Below are 12,663 nucleotides of genomic sequence, written 5' to 3'. Positions count from 1 at the left end.
CCCCCCTATCTCTTCATGTCCCTTCTAACTACAGAGTGCAGTACCACTCATTTGACCGTCTGTCTATCTCATCCATCTGTCCCGACTACAGTCTGAAGATCAAGAGGATAGCCGTGGATCAGTCCAAGTAACTGACTTTTCTCTCTCTGTCCTCTCTACTGCCTCTTTCCAACTTTACCTGCCTGTTCTTCCTCTCCTCTGGTCTTGGTCTGACACTTCACTGATGCATGACCTTCCCCTTTACCTTTTAATCTACCCGCTATCTATCGCTTTATGTGAATGGAACAACTCACAGGGGTTGTAATCTCACCACTTTGAGACATTTTAGGTTGATGATATTAAGACAGGAATGCGAGAAGGGAAATGTTCCTCAAGGCTGTTTTCTCTCTCTGTATTCATATCAACCCCTTTTTGTCATTCATCTGGAGTCTGCTTTATATCCTTCTCTCAAGCACCTTCCACTGCTTGCTTCAAAGTTCTTCAGCTTTCATCATCTCTGCTTTTCATGCATATTTCCTTCCTCTATCTGCCTCTCATTCCTCCCCCTCCTCTTAAAATCTGGGGTGCATATTTGTTCCTCTATTTCCTGCTGAATGACTGACTTGTGTTAATAAATGATGGATGTGTTTATCTATGCATGATTGCTCCTCCCTTGATGCAGCTCTGTGCACACGACTCCGAGCAGTGTTGATTTCATCATGAATGCTTTTTGATTAAGGCTGTTGCACTTTCATTGCCTGGTAAATAAGGCATTTCAATTTTGCAAATGTAATCTGCAATAAAAGACTGATTTTTTAAAATTCTAATCTATGAAGCGGATACTTTTTGTTGACTATGATGTTGCTGTTTTAGGAAAATAATCAAATACTAAATTCATAGTCAGTATCTTCTAGCTTTAAAGGTTTTTGAGAGTGTTCACCTAAACACTTGCTGAACAGTTTGAGTTTGTTTGTGCCCATTATATACATAGTTCCACAGTTTTAATGCAGTAGAACAATGATCCTAAACATTAGGCAAGACAAGCAAAAGCTAACCAGCAAAGTTCACTCTCTTGACTTTAATCAAACTGAGCATATGTTTAACTTGTTGAAGAACAGGCTGGAGGCAAAAAAACTGCTCATAAGGTTGACGTGACAAACATGCTAGCAAATAGTTATTTTAAATTGTTTTTTACACATCATGTGGACATGGAGCAACATAAGCATTCATTTGGAGTGGCATATGTTGACAAATATCTTGGCGAATGTAAGTCCAATATTAAAAAAAAATATCGAGCTTTGTAGTTCCTCTATTGGCCACTATGTTCATGCTTTAATTTAATAAAAGTAACAATTTGAGCAGATTCACATTTATGTTAACTTGTCAAACTACCCTCTGTCCATAAAACTGGGGAACCATGCATACAGAGTTCTAAAATTCATACTCTGTTCATCTGATATGGATGTAAAAACCCTTAACTTAAAGCTTAAAGTCAGAAAGGTATCCTCATAGACATATATTTATATCCAACCCAGTCTGCTGGAGTACAGACACAAAACTTATTGTTTTACTGTTCTAATATTTTCTAACTGCACTGCATGTGCCCACTCACTATAAGTCACTCTGGATAACTACATTAGCCCAATGCACCAAATATAACATTGAATTCCTTGAGGTCTCCAGTGTGAAATCAAGATTTCTTCACTGTTTACTATTGCTTTATGAATTCTGAATACACAGCATTTTGATCTAAACCAGAAAAAGTCTCATACAGGAAAACTATCCGACAAGACTACTTTTCTATTGAAACTTTAACAATCCAAGACACCCAGGCAAATAGACTGTTATTTTGCGCTGCTCAATTACACATTTCTTGTCATTCTTTTCAAATAACCTCTGATTTTGCGAACAAATTACTTTTTTTCGCCACGTTCAGGTCCTTGGAGCTGTTCTTTGCCACCAACCAGAACAACAGAAGTGGCGAACACATAAACGACAAATCTCCTCGTCTTTGCCGCAAGTTCTCCTCTCCTCCTCCTCTGTCCATCCAGTCCCGCACCTCCTCCCCTGTCCGAACCCGAAAGCTCTCCCTCCACTCCCCCATCACTGCCAGGGTCGGAGGGCTCGACCTAACCAGTCCTCTGTTAAACTCCAGCGTCAACCATAACACTTCCCAGTCGGCTGCCAGTAGCCCCACATCTGCCTTCACCCCCCAAACCTCCTCTCCTCCCCCTCCTCCCTCTTCCACCTCTCCCCCACTCGACAACTCAAAGCCACCACAGGACCAAGTTCCACCCATTCCCTCCTCCCCAGACCAAAGTCCCTGCTCGACTGCAGAGGGGGAGGACGCGCCTAAGATTGACCCTTTCTCTGGCAAACTGAGACGGAGCATCCGCAGAGGTCTGTTATAGCTTCCACACAAATACAGTGCAAGAAACATATATTCTGTACAGAACATCAGGTCTGGATTTGATTCATATTTATCTATATCAGTGCCAATGCAAGAGCAGTGTTTCACTGCCCTTTCTGAAGTCTGTTTTTGCACATGTAACTATTTAACCTTTGACCCAACAGTGTACTCACACTCATTGGTGTACACCTCTACATCACTGTAGCAGGATGAGTTATCTCACTAAATAGCACATATTGGAAGTTTTAGTGGTGACCTGCATCTAGAACTTATATCAAAACATGATTGTTGTTCTTTTTAATCATACAGTCATTATCGAAGCAACAGAGATAAAGATCGAGTTCTGAATTCTGTGGGTATGTCAACAATACAACAACATGTATTGGTTGTAATTATTAGTAACAGCTAAATTGTGAGGCATCATTAGATGATTTAAACTTCAATTCTGTGCATTTACACTGTGCTTAGCTTATTAAGCTATATGTTGTCTATGATTGAATGTCCACATGCAGTATGCAGTAGAGCCTTATTTGCGAACTGAGATGCTCTTGAGGGGCTGCTGGTCACTCCTCAAATGGCACAGTTTGAAGTGTTCCCTGTAGGAGCAGAACAGACGTCTGGTGGAACATCATTATCTGCTTACATTTGTGTGCTGGAGTCACAGCTAAGCTGACTTCCCACTGCACAAGTTCAGATCTTCTAATCGTGGTGTTAAACGGGCCATTCAGACTGGAGAGAGATAGTGTCAGGGCATCTCAAGCAGCACAGCGAGGACAAGCTGCAGTTACACCCTCATTAGCAAGTGCAAACACACACACAATTTATGTGTGTGCGTTTGTGTCTAAGAGTGTGTGCACGAGCACTAGGAGACAAAGGGCCATTAGCGGTTGTACCATCAAGCCCCTCTCACCTCCTCTACAAACAGTCTCTCAGTTTCTTTTGCTCTTAATCAGACATTTATTTTTTTATATGTATGTATGTGCATGCAGCTATTTCCAAATCTTCCTATTTGTATGTGAATATATGAAACAACGTTACTCCAAAGCAAAGCAACGGGATGCACAAGTAGTAACAAGAGCATTTTCGCTAGAGCTCCAGGTAATCAGGTACTATGTCGTGTTTACTCTACTTAGGGCCGAATATAGACGGATGAAAAATTAAAAGAAAAACCTGAATAAATGAGTGTAGCAACATAATGAATGCAGAAGTCACTGAATAGTTTGATGAATGTGAAAACATTGTGTTTGCCATGGCCTTCACAGTCACAAGATCTAAACCCAATTGTAAACCTATTGGAGGTTTTGGGGACATGTGCATGATACCTATCATCAGTCCATTTTCATCGGCTTATTCGGGGCTGGTTCACAGGGGCAGCAGGCTAAGCGGGGTATTCCAGATGTTACTCTCTCAATGTTGTCAAGCTCTTCCTAGTGGACCCACAGGTGGCCAGATGAGATATATAATCTCTGCATCTGTTCTGGGTCTACCTCGGGGCCTCTTACGATTTGGATAGAACACTGATTTGAACATTTACTTGCTCACTAATACACAATATGCAGGGAAATAATTCAAGTCTTGATGATATCCTCTGGTCATACTGAGGGATCTCTCTACATGGCTGTGAACTTAAGTGCAATAAAGTTCTCCTCTCCAGAAGAGCAGCTACAGTCCTGGCCACCATCATGACCATAAACATCATCATCATCATCATCATCATCATCATCATCATCATCATCATCATCATCATCATCATCATCTTCATCATCATCATCATCATCATCATCATCATCATCATCATCCTTATTATTCTTGTCCCATTCCTCTCCTCCTGTCTAGCTCTGCTGGAGTCGGTATCACTGGAGAAAATCATTCCAGAGTCTCCTCAGAGCAGTGAAGCAGGAGACATGTCTCCATGTCGCTCACCTTCCACACCTCGACACCTCCGCTACAGGCAGCCTGGAGGTACCTGTGTGTGTGTGTGTGTGTGTGTGTGTGTGTGTGTGTGTGTGTGTGTGTGTGTGTGTGTGTGTGTGTGTGTGTGTGTGTGTGTGTGTGTGATGACTCATAACTACAACACAGTGCCATAGCTGGAGGCCCTCCCAGTGGGCAGTGCTGTGTGTATACCGACAGGCCCCCTACGGAGCCAGGCAAAGAATCTTGACCCTTCAGGCTGTCATCTTAAGCACAGCAGCATAATATAAAGATCATATAATAATTTCACTGGTGATATTGAATATATTATTTCCAATATATATATATATATTGGAAATAATATATTGGCTGTTGGAAATATATTTACAGGAATTCTCACTGTGACCATATCAGTCACCACCTATATATATATATATATTGGAAATAATATATTGGCTGTTGGAAATATATTTACAGGAATTCTCACTGTGACCACACCTTTGCAATGTACATACTCATGTTAATATTTCTTCTGAAGGTTTCTTAAACAACTACCATCTATTTGGTTAATAATTAGGTTGAAACAGGAAAATGGAGGTCCCTATGCAATTTGACATCTAGGTTAAAAGATAAAGTAATAATACAAAACATTTATTTTAATTTGTTACCAATCATATTTCATTTTGTTTGTATGGATGAAAGTAAATTGTTATTCACAGGAGTCGAACTCCTTGTGATGATAACAGCTGCAAAAATGATTTAAACAGTATTGTTGCTGTTGATGGTAATTATGTGTTTGTGTGTGTGCAGTTCAGCCAGGGGAGAACTCCCGCTGCCCAGTCTCTCCTGCTTCAGCCTTTGCAATTGCCACGGCAGCAGCAGGACATGGTTCACCACCAGGTACACCACACACACACACACACACACACACACACACACACACACACACACACACACACACACACACACACACACACACACACACACACACACACACACACACACACACACACACACACAGGTTTAAATATACTGTAGTTTCAATGTGGGAGCTTTTGTTTCTTGTTTTAGTTTGCAGAAGTTGAGATATCTGTATCGGATATCAATTACTTAAACCAATATTTATACAGGCTTATAAAGGTACAGAGGTATCAAAAGGAAATAAGGTGGGTTATTCAGTGGTTAATTATGTACTGTAAATACAAGCATTTTGACCTTCTCATAATATATATATATTGCGTTACAATAACCCTGCATTATGTAGTTAACTAGTAGAAATAGCACCACCTGTAATCATGACACATTAAATGGTTTGATTTACTTCTATAAACCAAAAGATCTTTCCATATTTTAGGCTCCCCAGGTTTCTGTCGCTACACCAACACAATTGAGATCAATAGAATTTTTGATAGTCAAAGCATTAAAAAGTTATATTTAAACAGTTCAACAGCAGGACCCCTAGCTCTTTCTGTGGATTATCTGGACCTCAATTTGGGTTAATTCACACTTTAAAACACTGTTTGCATGATGCCTTGTGATATTCAAACTCAAAAATGTTCAGAATACATACTTTAACTTTTAAAAGTTAAGCATATTTTGCTGCAAATACTTCTCTAGTTCTACTAGCGTAAACATTTGCAAAAACTGTATGAAGTATTTTTGGATTGCATTTTAACTTTTAATATTTACTCAATTTCCAATACTTCTCAACCAATGACATATTTTTATTTTGTTGGTAAATACAGTTAAGCCCAGGTCATCATTGAAAAAGTAATATCATCACACAATAGTAACATATTCTCTCTGTCTCTCTTTTTACTTTATTTTTTATTTTTTTAAATTTTCCCTTCAGTGTTTACTAACTCTGAAAGAACTTGTGATAAAGAGTTCATCATCCGAAGAGCTGCAACTAACAGAGTTCTCAACGTTCTGCGGCACTGGGTTTCCAAACACTCACAGGTCTGTCTGCACCACCCACAGTCTCTCTCTGTGTGTGTGTGTGTGTGTGTGTGTGTGTGTGTGTGTGTGTGTGTGTGTGTGCGTGTGTGTGTGCGTGCGTGCGTGTGTGTGTGCGTGCGTGCGTGCGTGCGTGCGTGCGTGTGTGTGTGTGGTCCCCTGTTTTGCTGGGTTGATCAAGTCTGTGGTCTCATTAAAGCAGGTGTCTGATGCGTTCTACTTCCCTCTGCTCCACTGCTTTCCCTTGAGCATGTAAACAGCCATGTGCACACAAACACAGTGAATATTGTTGCCGTTTCAATTGGACAATCAGCCTCAGTCCACCTACTCTTCTGCTAAACTGCCAGTGTTGCCTCTAATGAAGTGAATATCACGGTAATTGCCCGACTCCGAGCTTAGAGGTCTAACTGCATTGATCTGTTTTATGGATTTTTCTTCAATAACAGATATTGCTGTGATGATAGGCCAGCTTTGGTTGGCTTATTAATGCACAGACAAAGCACAAAGGCACACAAATACTGTACACCCACTCACATTTCTCTCTGGGAGGCCAAAGACCAAAGAGCTTGTTAAAACTGACCTTTGAACAAGAGTTGAATTGGGGTGGGAGTGAAAGGAAAAAGGAGGAGGAAAGAAGGTGTATTGGCTGGAAGGAATGTGGGGGTTCAGGAGACGGAAGACATGAAGGATCATAAGGCAGTGAGCGATGATTGGTCAGACTAGTGTTTTCAGACTGGAGAAAGTCGACGATATATACATTGAGACTATATAAATGTATTGACTGCCAGATATTTTGCCTCTGTTTATACTCTTGGGGTAGCTGTCCTTTTGATAGTGCAGTAGGCCGTTAATATTGGATTTTTGAATGATCTTTTTCCTTCAATGTGGTCCCTTAGTAACATCAGGTATTCAATACTCTGGATTATCTTAAAAGAGACAGAGAACACAGCAGAACAGAACACAACATAACTCTGCCCATATATATGTGTAGATGTAATGTAATGTAATACATCCACTTCACTTGGTGTGGTATATCAGTTGGCCAACCCAAACAATTACGAAAACTACAGACAAAGGCATTACATTTCACCAAGAGACAGTTTAAACCCTTGAATATATATCGTTACCATCAATCAAATATCTCAATTAACATCAGTAAAAAATAATATCTACAAAATATATCTTATATCAGAAAATATCAATATCATGTTCTTACCAAATATCCGATGATGTAAGATTTTGTTGTTTGTAAATACAGGAAGACCAATTAGAGCTTTAGAGAATAAGACTATTTGGTTAGCCTTCACTTCTTCCGTTAAGCTGTCTTGTTTTAGAGTGTTAAGGTAAGGGTTTGGTTTAAGTCAATGTCAGGGTACTAGTTGAAGTTAGGCATGCAGTGGTGGGTGCTTGAGAACCCTTTACATATGTCACCTTCAACCATAGCGTTTCATTTGTGTTTGTGTTCAGGACTTTGAGATGAACGGGGAGCTGAAGATGTCGGTGGTCTGTCTCCTGGGAGAGGTGCTCAGAGATCCAGACCTCCTCCCTCAGGAGAGTAAAGCAACTGCCAACATACTGAGGTGCCGCACACACAAATATGCACACACACACTAACATGCAGCACGTGAATGAAGCACTTGAAAGCTGAATAGTTTCTGCCATCAAATGATCCTCCATTTATTATTCAGTGAAAGCTTCTTCTTATTCTATTCTATTATGTTATGTTAAACAGTTATATTCTACTCTGTTAGAATATGTGCTGTATTATTTCAACCTGCTCTGTTTTGAGCTCATCTATTCTGCTGTATTCTGTTCTATTATATTATTTTATGTTACGATCCACTCTGTTCTGTTCTATTGTGTTCTGTCATATCATATTATGTGTTATTCTAGTATTTTCTGTTGTTTTGTATTATGTTCTGTTTTTTTCTATTATTTTATGTTCTTTGCATTTTTTTACTACGTTATTCAGTTTTAGTCCATTCTATTATAATCTGTCTCCTAGTGCCCTTTCTCAGGACGAGCAGGAGGATGCCATGCTGAGGATAGAGGACATTTTACAGATGGTGAGAAAAACTGCAGCACGTAAAATCCTCTGATCACTTATTTAAAGTGGGTTATGAAGTGCAAACATCTTGTTTGGATTTTGATATGATATTACTCTGTTGGATTAATGTAACAGCAGTAAACTGCAGAGAGAATAAATTGTACTGCCGAATGTAAACCTCTTGCTGATTAATGCAGCTTTTAATTTGAATTTGGAGATTATTGTGGTTCTCTATAGGATGAGGTGAGTCATGAGTGCCCCTGGTTTACTATATTGGCTTAGTAATCACTCACAAATTGCCTTTGTAAGATGTGAAAAGCCTCGGTCAGTACACACTGTTCTCTCTCCAGGAAGGAGGGGTAAATACACCCTCTCCTGACTGTGATGGTCTCCAGGGAACTGTCAACTGTCGTAAAACATATTCATCAATCAGCCAGTCTCTTTATTAGATATTTATATCTGCTTGTTATCCGTGCCGTGGTGTGAAAATGTGTTTGTTTATGACTCTGTTTCTCTCTGTCGGTGTGTGTCTGTGTGTTTAGGCGGACTGTCCGAAGGCAGAGTGTTTCGAGTCTCTCCCGGCGATGGAGCTGGCCGAGCAGATCACTCTTCTGGATCACATCGTCTTCAGGAGCATCCCTTATGAGTCAGTCTTCTTATTATACTCTCACAATGTGATCTACATCACTAGGTGGTTAACTGCTAGTATGATGGTTTTTCCCTCAAATCAGCTTTTCGAAACATCTGCAACACCTGCAATTACATTTTAGATTCTTTGCAAAGTGTATTTAGCTATTCAATTCTTTGATAATGGGCTCCCGGAAAATAATTTCAGTAACATTCATTCACCCCAGCTTCCTCTTCTGCTCGTTTGGTAAGATGGGTTGCACATGAAGGGTTATTCAATTCTACGTGATGTTTATTTTTGGGTGTAAATGTGTTTGTAAGTCTTTTATATAATGACACATATTTAACCATGCCATTACATATCATAAAGCACCGAACACAGGAGAAACGCCTCATTGTATCCCCATCTAATGTATTTTTACTCTGTGGCCCTCTCTCAAAAACCCATGGCCTAAGAAAGAAATGATCCAACTCTTCGGTTTGTAAAATTAAAAAATAATGAAGTGAAATAATAAGGAAACAGACCTAGCTCGCTTTTAAATAGTTAATACTGGAAGGAAATGTGTTTGGTAGTTTCTCAAAACTTGATATTTTCATTGAAACATGTGTCTTTACTGGTGGTGTTTAATTAATTTAAGAAATGTTATCAACCCCTGCCGGGAACTCGATAATATCCTTAAGTCACAGACTTTAGCTCATATAACTTATATCTTGTGAGATTACCATGCTATACGCTTGGAACAGACTGGGGTGGACCACCACCTCACTGCGTGGATCCTGGACTACCTCACCAACCGTCCACAGTATGTGAGGATAAGGGAGTGTGAGTCAGATCGGGTGTCCTGCAGCACGGGGGCCCCACAAGGAACCGTTCTGGCTCCATTCCTCCATTCCTCTTCCTACACATCAGACTTCACATACAACTCTGCTACCTGCCACCTGCAAAAGTTCTCTGATGACTCTGCAGTCGTCGGCCTCATCTCCGCCGGTGATGAGAGGGAATACAGAGAACTGAACCAGGACTTCATAGGATGGTGCCGGCGGAACCGCCTCCAGATCAACTCTGGTAAAACCAAAGAGCTGGTGGTGGACTTCCGCCGGGGTAAACACTGTCCTCCGGAACCAGTGAACATCCAGGGAAAGGACATTGAGATTGTGCAATCTTATAAGTACCTGGGTGTTCACTTGAACAATAAACTGGACTGGACTAATCATTCAAAGGCACTTTATAAAAAGGGTCAGAGCAGACTCTATCTGCTGAGGAGACTGAGGTCCTTTGGAGTGCAGGGAGCACTCCTGAGGACCTTTTTCAACTCTTTGGTGGCATCAGCCATTTTCTATGCAGTGGTCTGCTGGAGCAGCAGCATCTCAGCAGCCGACAAGAAGAGACTGAACAAGCTTGTCAGGAAGGCCAGCAGTGTGCTGGGGTGTCCACTGGATACGGTGGAGGTGGTGGGAGACAGGAGGATGATGGTCAAGCTGTCATCCCTGATGAACAACACCTCTCACCCCATGCAGGACACCCTGGCAGCTCTGTGCAGCTCCTTCAGCCACCGGCTGCTTCACCCCCGGTGTGTGAAGGAGAGGTACCGCAGGTCCTTCCTTCCAGCTGCTGTCAGGCTGCACAACCAACTCTGCTCCCAGCAGACCACATGACACATGACAATAAAAACCTGTGCAATACAATACACTGTGCAATAATAGTTATAATAGTTTTTCTGTCTGTAAATATAATATTTCAGTTATTGTTGTTTTTCTACTGTTTCTTATTGCTTATTTATAATACTTGTTTTTTTTATTTCATTTTTTATTTTTATCTTGTCTTTCTTTTACTATGTCTCTTGTGTGCACTTTACTCTATGCTGCTGTAAGCCTGCAAATTTCCCCGCTGCGGGACTAATAAAGGATTATCTTATCTTATCTTATCTCTTATATTGTAGCGTTTGTGATCTCATTTGGACTTATCACATGTCTCTGTCCCACCTCTCTAAGAGAGTTCCTTGGGCTGGGCTGGATGAAGGTTGATAAGACAGAGAGGACGCCATACATCATGAAAACTTCTCAACACTTCAATGATGTAAGCTCTCTTCAGTAGCTTTAAGTACCTTTTTTTCCCCTGACACTCCTTATGCTATGTTATTTCTGTATCCTGTGCAATTATATCTATCTATATACATACTTTTTAAGTGAAATGTGTATATATGTACATTGATATGTTGTATTTTTTTCTTTTTGTATTTTAATGTTATATCATAGCTCATCTTCTGCACTCAGTCACTTTTCTTCCTTGCTTTGAACATTAAACTGCTGAAACAATCTATTTTCCCCAGTGTGGGATCAATACGGTTCTTTTCTTAACTTGTCTTACCTTATCCTAAATATCCTCTTTTCTTTTCCTTTTGAAGATGAGTAACCTGGTGGCATCGCAGATTATGACCCACACCGACGTGGGCTCGAGGGCCAACTCCATAGAAAAGTGGGTTGCCGTGGCTGACATTTGCCGCTGTCTCAACAACTACAACGGAGTTCTGGAGATCACATCCGCACTTAATCGCAGTGCCATCTACCGTTTGAAGAAGACCTGGGCTAAAGTCAGCAAACAGGTGGAGTAATTCTCCATCAATCCTATCTTTATGAACTTAAAAACAAGTATATATAAAGATTACCTAAGTTTACCTGGAAAAAAGTTATTTCGTCTTTGCAATGTTTTCAAATGTATACAGAATTGATGCTAGAGAGTTCAGGGAAAGACAACACAGAAAGGCATTTACCTGGAATGTTTAGTATCTACTCAATTCTGATGAACGCTAAATCAGTGAAGCCATAATCATCCACTCATCAGGTAATCTGTCTATCCACCAAGCCATACTGCCGGTTCTTTCGGTTTTGTCATTTCATTATGATCGTGTTTTGTTAAGAGTAAGTGGATCAACAGCCTTGTTTGTCCCATGTTGTTCAAGATAGTTTAAAAAAATATGATTTAAAATGTGTATTCGGGTCTTGTCCAGGCTAAAACCCTCATGGACAAACTGCAGAAGACCGTGTCCACTGAGGGAAGGTCTAAAAATCTGAGGGAGACCCTGAAAAAGTGAGACATTGCGAATTACATCACTATACGTATCATGTTATCAATAAAAATGGGCTTTAACTGACTTTGACGCAATTTGTGAGACATTATTTCTTCACATTCTTTTCCTCCAGCTGCAACCCTCCGTGTGTGCCGTACCTGGGAATGTATCAAACTGACTTGGCCTTTATTGAGGAGGGGAGGCCCAATTTTACTGAGGAAGGTCTTGTGAACTTCTCCAAAATGAGGATGGTAGGCACATACATAAAATAAAAAAACAATTCAAATAATCTTTACATGTATACGTTTATTTTGATTGTCAAGTTAAATTCAACATTTTCTTTAGATATCCCACATCATCAGAGAGATCCGACAGTTTCAGCAGACTCCGTACAGAATAGAGCATCAAGCCAAGGTACTTTTTTGTAAACACATTGAATATCTTTTCACAATAGAGGTGCCTTTTTATTTGTCAAGAACTAGAACGTCATCAAATGTGCATTTTACATTTTAAGAGTAATAAATCCTAAACTTTATTTATATAGAACTGTTGTAAAACATGGTTACGAAGCACTTAAAAAAAAACATGAAGAGATGGTTGAAAGATTAAAGCTTGCAGATAAAACTAACTAAATTATGAAGCCAAATTGTGAAGTTTTGAAGTGA

General features: G+C 40.1%; 1 protein-coding gene across 3 annotated transcripts in view; it reads left to right on the top strand.

Annotated features, from left to right (window-relative positions):
* rasgrf2b (Ras protein-specific guanine nucleotide-releasing factor 2b) overlaps nucleotides 1–12,663 on the top strand; it is a 43,357-nt gene that overhangs the window by 28,121 nt on the left and 2,573 nt on the right. Inside the window, exons 16-28 of one of the 3 annotated variants that reach the window (XM_054610743.1) lie at nucleotides 1,916–2,122; nucleotides 2,168–2,379; nucleotides 4,226–4,351; nucleotides 5,111–5,200; nucleotides 6,153–6,259; nucleotides 7,724–7,836; nucleotides 8,262–8,322; nucleotides 8,846–8,949; nucleotides 10,923–11,007; nucleotides 11,336–11,533; nucleotides 11,939–12,018; nucleotides 12,132–12,249; nucleotides 12,344–12,412. In XM_054610743.1, coding sequence (XP_054466718.1) covers nucleotides 1,916–2,122; nucleotides 2,168–2,379; nucleotides 4,226–4,351; nucleotides 5,111–5,200; nucleotides 6,153–6,259; nucleotides 7,724–7,836; nucleotides 8,262–8,322; nucleotides 8,846–8,949; nucleotides 10,923–11,007; nucleotides 11,336–11,533; nucleotides 11,939–12,018; nucleotides 12,132–12,249; nucleotides 12,344–12,412 — 1,570 coding nt within the window. Of the gene's footprint in view, nucleotides 1–34; nucleotides 128–1,915; nucleotides 2,380–4,225; nucleotides 4,352–5,110; nucleotides 5,201–6,152; nucleotides 6,260–7,723; nucleotides 7,837–8,261; nucleotides 8,323–8,845; nucleotides 8,950–10,922; nucleotides 11,008–11,335; nucleotides 11,534–11,938; nucleotides 12,019–12,131; nucleotides 12,250–12,343; nucleotides 12,413–12,663 lie in introns of all 3 variants that reach the window. The other 2 variants (XM_054610741.1, XM_054610742.1) reach the window with 2 other exon arrangements.

The sequence above is a fragment of the Anoplopoma fimbria genome, chromosome 13, assembly GCF_027596085.1.
Source record: "Anoplopoma fimbria isolate UVic2021 breed Golden Eagle Sablefish chromosome 13, Afim_UVic_2022, whole genome shotgun sequence".
NCBI classification, from domain to species: Eukaryota; Metazoa; Chordata; class Actinopteri; order Perciformes; family Anoplopomatidae; genus Anoplopoma; species Anoplopoma fimbria.
The sequence above is the reverse complement of the archived record's forward strand: the minus strand, read 5'-3'. Positions and strand labels throughout refer to the sequence as shown.